At 43.7% G+C, this 9,178-nt stretch overlaps 1 protein-coding gene across 1 annotated transcript; it reads left to right on the top strand.

Annotated features, from left to right (window-relative positions):
* Positions 1 to 1,399: 1,399 nt before the first annotated feature.
* On the top strand, positions 1,400 to 7,713 carry LOC136373460 (charged multivesicular body protein 1b-like). The gene is made up of 8 exons (XM_066338361.1): positions 1,400 to 1,430; positions 3,554 to 3,651; positions 4,389 to 4,535; positions 5,334 to 5,402; positions 5,561 to 5,668; positions 6,012 to 6,055; positions 6,356 to 6,428; positions 7,021 to 7,713. The coding sequence occupies exons 1-8, from the start codon at positions 1,415 to 1,417 to the stop codon at positions 7,063 to 7,065; spliced, it is 600 nt and encodes a 199-aa protein (XP_066194458.1). The 5' UTR covers positions 1,400 to 1,414; the 3' UTR covers positions 7,066 to 7,713.
* Positions 7,714 to 9,178: the final 1,465 nt, after the last annotated feature.

Raw genomic sequence — 9,178 nt, 5'->3', positions numbered from 1 at the left:
ACAGGACAACTAGGGAATGTATTCAAACTGAAGGAGAGGAGAGGTATCCAAAGGAGGGGACATGAAGATGGTGAAGTGCCTTGAGGAGCAGCTAAGGGCACTTGGTCTGTTCAGCTGGAGGAGACTGAGGGGAAACAGTGAAGATTCAACTCCCTCCTGAGGGAAAGCGGAGGGGCAGGCGCTGATCTCTGTGGTGACAGGGACAGGACAAAGGGAACAGCTGGAGATGTGCCAAGGTCAGGCTGGAGATCAGGAAAAGGTTCTTCCCCAAGAGGATGTCGAGCACTGCCCAGGCTCCTCAGGGAATGGGCACAGCCCCAAGGTTGCCAGAGCTCCAGGAGCCTTTGGACAGTGCTCCCAGGCACAGGGTGAGATTGTTGGGGTGTCTGTTCAGGGCCAGGAGCCAGACTGATGATCTTTGTGGATCCCTTCCAACTCAGGATTGAGATATTAATTTTAAAGAATTAAGGACTTTAGTTAAAGTAGACGTGGACTTGCTGACGTAGACTTCCCTTTACATTTTGAAGAATAAAGGACTTTAGTTAAACTAGATATTGCTGACGTAGACTCCCCTTTTACTAACTAGACATTGCTGAGGTAAACTTCCTTTTTTTTTTTAACATAAGCCGGATTTAAGGAACCGATAGATAAATCAGGAGACCTGTCAACTTAATCAATAGACTCCAAGAACACAATGTGATCATAAATCAGATAGTCTTGAGAAAACAGGATCCAGGTGTCACCAACACTAAAAGGTTAAAAAGGCAAAGCGAGGAAGATGCATCTTACTTCATCATTTTGAGACCCCACCCCCTAAAAAGGATCACCGACCCATTTCAAAGAACAAACTACGCATGCTTAATTGCTTTTTGGCTAATTACCATACGAAGCGGGGAATGGGATGGACCAGAGTCATGAATATGCATTTGTGTTTTGGGTATTCAACACTTTTGTACATAAAAAGACCCTGTGATCATCTGTAAATTGCGTGTGTGTATTTGGGAGCTATCCCGCACGCTGCCCGGCGTCGTAATAAACATACACTTTCTAACTTCAAACTGTTAGAGAGTCTTTGTCCGTCATAGTTGGATATTGGTATTAGATCAATATCCATATTTTTTTAACAAATCAGGATATTCTGTGATTTAGATTGGATATTAGGAGGAAAATCTTTCCTGTGAGGCAGTGAGGCCCTGGAATAGGTTTCGAAGAGAAGCTGTGGCTCCCCCATCCCTGGAAGTGTCCAAGGCCAGGCTGGCCGGCATTTGGAGCACCCCAATCTATGAATATGTTCCTGCCCATAGGAGGGGAGGGCCGGGATGAGGTTCCCGGTCCCTCCGAGCCCAAAGCCGCAGGCGCGGCCCCGCCCCGGCTCGTCACGGGGTCGGAGCCCGGAGCCGCAGGAGCCGCCGGCATGTCCAACATGGAGAGTATCCTCGGGCGGCACTGCGGGCGGGACGGGCTGGGTGTCGCCGGGGCCGGACCGGGGAAGGTGGCGGTGGCGAGCGAGGCCTCCCCGCCAGGAGGAGCCCCCGGGGCGCGGGAGAGTATGGAGGCGAATCCCCCCTCATGGCAGTGGTCGCGGGGCCCGAGGGGCAGCAGCAGGAGCAGGGGGAGGGCTGGGTGTGACACTGGCAGGGGCTAAGATCTCTCCGTAACAATATCTCCAGGGGGTGTCAGAGGATGGTTCCAGGCTCTGTTCAGTGGTGCCCAGCACCAGGATGAGAAGCAGTGGCCATAAACTAAAAAACAAGGAATTCCACCTCAACACGAGGAAGAACTCTCCGTGGAGGGGGCAGAGCACTTGGAACAGCTGCCATAGGGGGTGTGAAGTCTCTGTCTGGAGACATCCCAAACCCACCTGGACACGTTCCTGTGTCACCTGCTCCAGGTGACCCTGCTAGGGCAGGGGAGTTGGACTGGGTGATCTCCAGAAGTCCCTTCTAACCTCAGTTATTCTGTGATTCTGTGGTTTCACTGCCCTGAAGGGACAAGGAAGTGAGTGGGAAGTTCGGTGTTTCTTCCGAAGGTATGATCAGGCAGCCTTGGTTGGGAGTGAGGAGGGGGAGGCAGGGCTGTGGTGGGTGGAGGAACAGCCCAGTTCCTGAGGCAGAAAACACAATTTCTACTAAAAATAGTGCAAATTGTGCAGCAGGGACAGCATACCTGTGTATAGACTGGAGTGATGTCAGCAGGGCTGTCCCCCAAACAGCTACCACATCAGCTATGCTTCCTGCTCTTGGAAAGAATTTACACACAGAGCCCTGCGTGGGCTGACTGATACTTTCATGCTGTATAAAACCATCTTAACGCACAGGGGCAGAAAACTCTTACAGATTCCAGAGGTCTCAGTGGATTCTGGTGGTCTCAGTGTGGTTGGAATGTGCCGGCAGTGCTGGCATTGCCGGTTGTCCCTACGACTGACAGGATTGCTGGAGCAGCTGACTGTGAGTCACAAACTGAGGTGGAAGTTGGGTTTCACTCGGGTTATGGCAAACTCGGGTTTGTTCTCGAGTGTTGAGAAAGACTTAAAGGGAGGAGCAGGAATGTACTCCTCAGGGATGGGTGAGCTGGTTTAATGTCAGGTAAATTCCCCAGCTGAGTAACCAAGAAAGTTAATTCAAAATAAACTACTCTGGTACTGGTACCTACATTAATAGATAGTCTAAATGCAAAGTCTGGCATGGTTACCTGTTTGTAGCCTGCCTGTGATGTTTATAGGATAAAAAAGACATTCCTAATGTCTCCAGGTTGCTGTCAGAGTAAGAGGAATAGCTGGGCTTTAAAGCAGAAAACAGCTCTGGAATAATTTATTTGCTTGAAATATTGAAGAAACCTCAAGTACTCGTAATGATTAACTTTGTGCTTCCACTTAATTGTTAATCATCTTAGTACCTGCTGCATCTTCCTCTTGGGATATCACAGGTGGCAGGAAAGAAACCTACAAAGCTTTTTACTTACATATTGTTTGAGAAAGGGTGATATTTAGAAGCTTTCATCAACAGTATTTTAAGAGAATGTTTTTGATTGTTATTTTTACAGCACACACTCTATTCTCTGTCAGTAATAGCTTAGTGCAGTTGTTCCAAATCACTCTGAAGGCTTGTCTTACTGTTTTCTTGGAGCTTTTAGTTTAAGCAGTTGAACTTTTATTTTTAAAGTTTCTCTTCCTGACTGAAGTACTCTCTGTCCAAAAGTCAGATGACAGAGCTGTCGGGGAGCCTGGGATCACTCACATGACCCGGGGCTGGAAAGGAGCTGGATGAGCAATTTAAATCCAAGATCCTGCTGGGTTGTAGCTGGCCATGGCCAGCTGAGCCAGTTTGCTGTTACACTGTTCATTTGTTGTGTTCCTCAGTGACTTTGGGCTTTTTTTTTGGATGGGGAGGTTCCAGGCAAGTCAGGAAACCGCATCATTTCACTGAGAGTCTCAGGCTTTAGGTGTGGGAGTGAAAGTAACCAGCAGAGAACCACTCTCAGTTCCTCTTGGGGGGTGTTTGGTGGTTGGATTTATCACTCTGAAATAGGTTTGGTCCCTTAACTTGCACTGCAGAACACTTCTTTAATTTGAAGTTTGCTGCAAAGGAGCTCAACAGGAACTCCAAAAAATGTGACAAAGAAGAAAAGGCTGAGAAAACTAAAATTAAGAAGGTAAGTCTGAACCAAGCTTTTTAGATCTGTTGCTTGCCTATTAGAGCAGGAAGACATCTGGTGTTTTGTCATTTCCCTGGTGTGCATGCTAATAATCATGTGGTCAATGTTTGTGATTTAAAAAATGTGACTATGAATCTTCCTGTGCTTATTAATAAACATGAGGATAAATCCTTGTGCATCCTCATGGACAGTTTCTGGCATTTGGAGGATTGTCTTGTATGTGCTTTGGTAGAGACTGTTGTTCTCAGAGTTAAAACCACTTCATGTTCATCAGTTTGTATTAAAAGGGCTTGTGGAAAGGAACTTCAAAGCAGCCTTTGAGTCCTTGAAGTAATGAAGAGAGAGACTGAGTTTATTTGGTGTATTTTTGCCCATGAGATACAGCTGTACCACCTGTGCCTGTGTTTTTGTCTTGAGACCGAAAATGTTTTTAGAAACAGAAATTATGTATCTGTAGCTCTGCAAAACTGCCTATTTGAAGTGCATCCTTTCCAATGCCTTTCTTGGAAAGAAGTTAGGAGTTCTCATCTTGGAAATGTTTGGGATCTACTGTGGGAGGAGGGAGGGATTTGTTTTCTTTTTTAATAGGAAAAGATATAGTGACTTTCTTTCAAAGTTTATATAAAGTTTTTATAATGCTTCTTTCAAAGCCAAAACAAACTACACAGAAATCCTATGTACAAGAGCAAGCGAGGATGAAAGGCCTTTCCTTTTGTCTCTCCCTCTTTGCCAAGGCCATCCAGAAGGGGAACATGGAAGTGGCACGGATCCATGCGGAGAACGCCATCCGCCAGAAGAACCAGGCCATCAACTTCCTGCGCATGAGTGCCCGTGTGGACGCCGTGGCAGCCAGAGTCCAGACTGCCGTCACCATGGGCAAGGTGAGGCCCTCCCCATGCTGCAGGGGCAAGGAGGAGAGCTCTTATCTTTTCTGGAGTGGCTTCATCCCAGCTGGAATGAGCTGGGAACTTCCACTTTTGCTTTTAGAGGTAGCCAAGAATTGGGTGCTGGAATTCCTCTGGCAGCCACTCTTTGGATTATTTCATAAAGATCTTTCTCCCCTTCAAAATAAAGTCATGAGGCAGGAGTTGTGATTCCAGAGATCTTTTTTAGCTCAAATAGTTTTTTAAGGTAAACTGATTTACTGGTCTTCACCTTGAAAATTTATTGTGACCTGTGACCAAAAGTATCCCTTAACAGTGACAGATCTCAAGTCTACAGAAATTAATCCCATATAAAGCTCATTTTTAGTGAATTTTGCTTCAGAATATGTATTTCAAGTGGCTGAGTTAATGTCTAGAGCTGGGAATGGTAGGAACTATTTAAAATATGACATTCCAGATGGCAGTAGGATGTTCCCTCCTATTTTTGATACTCTCAAAGTTCTGTGGACAGAGATAAGAGAACTGGGTAAGAAATAACCGGATTCCAGAATAATTTGGGTTGGAAGGGACCTTAAAGCCCATCCAGTGTCATCCCGTGCCATGGACAGGGACATCTTCCACTATCCCAGGTTGCTCCAAGCCTTGTCCAGCCTGGCCTTGGACACTTCCAGGGGTCCAGGGGCAGCCACAGCTTCTCTAGGAACTTGTGCCAAGGCCTCCCCACCCTCACAGGGAAGGATTTGTTCCTAAAATGCTAATTTTTTCCTTGTAATAACTTCCTTCCCCTTGTTTCAGGTAACGAAGTCGATGGCAGGGGTGGTGAAGTCAATGGATGCCACCTTGAAGAGCATGAACTTGGAAAAGGTAAATAGACTTAATTTTCTTGGAGTTGACATTAAAAGCAGAAAGGACAACAGGAACAAGTTCCCTTTTAGAAAGGGAATTTCAATCAAGAGTTTTCCACTTGAGATGTATTATTTCTGTTATCTGAAGATAAGTGATTTGATTCATATTTTTCATAGATATCTGCACTAATGGACAAATTTGAGCATCAATTTGAGACACTGGATGTTCAGACACAACAGATGGAAGACACAATGAGCAACACTATGACATTAACAATGCCACAAGTAAGAATAATAGAATATATTTTAGCAAGGTGATCTTAAATTATGTGTCTAAACTGTTAATTAATAGCACTTGAAACACTCAGGTATATGTTAAGGGTTTTTTACAGATAAGTTGAATTCTGTAGAAGCATTATTTGCAAGCCAGAGTTCAATTAATGTCATTTTAACTGCTGAGCACCTCTGCTCCTTAGAGTTCATACCTTCTAGTGGTTAAGCACAAAACTATTCTGCCAAAGGCATTTACCTTTAAATCAGTTTTGTTAAAATAATTCCTTTTCTCTGAAAATCTGACAAGAGGTTGTCAGAAGCTCCAAATGCAACAATCCATTTTGTTTTCCTTTAGAACCAAGTGGACATGCTCCTGCAGGAAATGGCAGATGAAGCAGGGTAGGTGAAATTTCTATTTCTTGAATAAATCTTGCTTCTCACAACCCTTCCTGATTATATCTAAGGTCAAATACCCTTGCTTTATAAGTGTCTCTTGGAAGCAGAGAAAAACCACAATTTTCCTTTTACCTCTGGACATACCTGACTTGTCCTGGTAGTGAGTCAAAATTACTCACCAGCTTGTGTAACTCTGGAGTGTTCAGTGGGTGCTGTCTTATTGTTCCTCTGCTGTCAATTATGGTGCTTCCCCCTTGATCCACCTGTGCCTGACTTGGTGTTTGCTCTCTTTTCTCCTGTTAGCCTTGATCTGAACATGGAACTACCTCAAGGACAGACAGGTTCTGTTGGTACAAGTGTGGCTTCAGCAGAACAGGTAAATGTTGGATTTCAGTGAGGTCAATGTTTTCTGGAGAAATGGAATGTGAGAATTAATGCTTCACTCAGTCAAAACAAAATGCTAAATTGCTAAATTCTAGTTCAGCTGTCCCAAGGAAACTGTGTGGTTAAAAGTCTTGCTATCAAAGTAATTTTAACCATACATTTGTTGAATGTTAAAGAGAAGGGACCTTAAAACTCATCCAGTGCCATGGGCAGGGACACCTTCCACTAGCACAGGTTGCTCCAAGCTCTGTCCAACCTGGCCTTGGACATTCCCAAGGATGGGGCAGCCACAGCTTCTCTGGAAACCTGTGCCAGGACCTCCCCACCCTCACAGGAAAGGATTTCAGCCCTCTTGTCCTATCAAATATTCCATGTTCTTTGAAAAATCCCGCAAAACCCTAACCCTTTCTCTGCTTAATTCTGTGTTCTGAAACTCCTCCCTCACAGCCATGGTCTTAAGCAAGGTCTTAAGCAAATCTTGTTAAGCCATGAGAGAATTTCTCATCAGCTGGACATCAGATGGCAAAAGCTGCTTTTCCTGTCACTGATGATTGGTTTTCCCTTTTTGTTTTCCAACTGTGCAGGATGAGCTGTCACAGAGACTGGCCCGCCTACGTGATCAAGTCTAAGTGAACAGAGCTACAGTTCTTTGGAGCTGCTTCCAAATTCCCTGTCTGGAACTAACCCTGCACTACACTTGAGGTGTAAAACAGTCCAGCTCAGGTGTTTGAATATTTCTAATATAGGGTACCTTCACTCCCAGCTTGCTACTCTTTCTAAAATACATTAAGTGACCCAAAAATATCAGCTCTAATGTCCTTTTCTGTACATTTGGAAGTTGATCTATTTTTTGCAAGCTTTTTTCACAAATTCAAGTCGATGTTCTAAGTCTGCTACTAATGGTGGTGCATTCTAGTTCCAAGCAAAGCAGAGTGTCAATGAGATATATTTTAAATTATGAATTTTTTTAAATTATGAGAACTATTTATGGTTGGAGAACTGATGTATCAGTTTAGATGATTCTTGTAGATCATTTTCCTACAGAGCCAAACTCCTGGAACACACAGGGATGGACAGCGTGGACCTCCTGGAAAATGTACTTGTTGAAACAAATAAGTGTATTTCGAGTTTTTTAGTCTTTAGAAATTAGGATAAATGTGCTGAAATTAGCAGTTTAGTTAAAAAATGAGTTACCAAAAGCTGATTTCATATCACTGGGGACTTGTATGGTGGCATCACTTTAGCACAGGAGGAATAAAATATATTTTTGGACTCTTTGCCAAGTCTGTTGCTCTCTGCAGATAAAGTCCCATTGTTTGTAATATTCTGGTTGTAGGGAGTAGCTAATTTTAGCAATCCCTTTATATTTCTGCATAGTAAGAGTCTGGCTTCTCTCAGTAGATTCAAATTCTTGTTGCAATAGTAAAGTAAGAAATTATTGTAGAAATTTGTAGCTGAGACCACTTGTGATGTGTTGTGATAAACAGTGACGTTCAAATTCTCTTCCTAATTTTTTTTGGCTCATTTTTGTTTTGTCTTTGTAGACGCGAGGGAAGGTGTGGAGCACCAGGCTTGGAATTGGTTCTTAATTACCTGGTGCTCAGGGCCATGTGTGTTTTCCAGTGTTAGGGAATTGTTTAAGGAAAAGAAAAAAACTCATGTTTTTATTCAAGCAGGATTTTTTCAATGAAAATATGCAAAAACGATGAAACTTCTTAGAGCAGTTTCAGACGTTATTTTGAATGTGTTACCCAACTCACTCCAAGGGTTGAGCAGGATGTTACGTACTGAAGTAGTCAAGGTTACTGTAAAAATAAAATCAGGAAAATAAGATAGACAAAACAACCTGAAATGTTGTGGGATTCTCTCTCACACTGGCAGCTGAACTAAAACCATGAGTTTAAAATGGGCTCTTTTCACTTGTTAGAAAGAAACTGGGGTGTTGTGGTTTGAAAGCAAACCGAGTGAGAGGCTCCAAGTCAGAAATACAATTTAATGAGAAGAAAATGGAAAAAAGATAAAATAAATGCAATAATACAAAAAGACAACTGACAGAGTCAGAATACAACCTGAGCAGGATGATGGAAGCAGTCCAGGTGAGGTGGTCTACCTGAAGCAGTGATCTCATAGAAAGGTCTGGTAGCTCTGGTCCTCTGGGAATCCAGTGGGTAAGGGCTGCCTGTACTGTCCCAAATCCCAGCTTATATCCAGGTGAGAATGCTTGGCTCCTCCTCGTGGGTGGAGCATCTCACACTGGGATGATGAGTCATACAGGGGGTCCTTGATGGCCCATTAAAGAGAGATAGCTCCTGGAGGGAGTTACCTATGAGTCATGCAGCAAGGCATTTGAAGGGCCATTAACAGAAGGCACCCAGGAGGGAGGGGGGCCTGGGAAGAACCCTGCTCCAACAACTGGATTTGTTACCAAAATATCAGAAAATCATATAGCAGTAGTTATGCTAAGGCTTCTTGGCTAGCATAAGGGCACTAGGCCTTGGGAAGGTAGCCTGGGAAGGTGCTGGGTCTGTGGAAACAATAATCAAAGGGATTAGCAAAGCATGAAGAACATGCTGAAAGGGAAAACCGTCTTAAAGATAAAGTTTGAAATATTACTAGGAGGGGGTCTAGTGACGGGGAAAAGTAAATTTTGGTAATTAACCTATAGTTTTAAATAAGACAAGCATGTAGAATTTATTACTTTAGAAGTCTGTTACCTAGTAGCTGAACGTCATTGCTTTATCA

The sequence above is a fragment of the Sylvia atricapilla genome, chromosome W (genome assembly GCF_009819655.1).
Source record: "Sylvia atricapilla isolate bSylAtr1 chromosome W, bSylAtr1.pri, whole genome shotgun sequence".
NCBI classification, from domain to species: Eukaryota; Metazoa; Chordata; class Aves; order Passeriformes; family Sylviidae; genus Sylvia; species Sylvia atricapilla.
The sequence above is the reverse complement of the archived record's forward strand: the minus strand, read 5'-3'. Positions and strand labels throughout refer to the sequence as shown.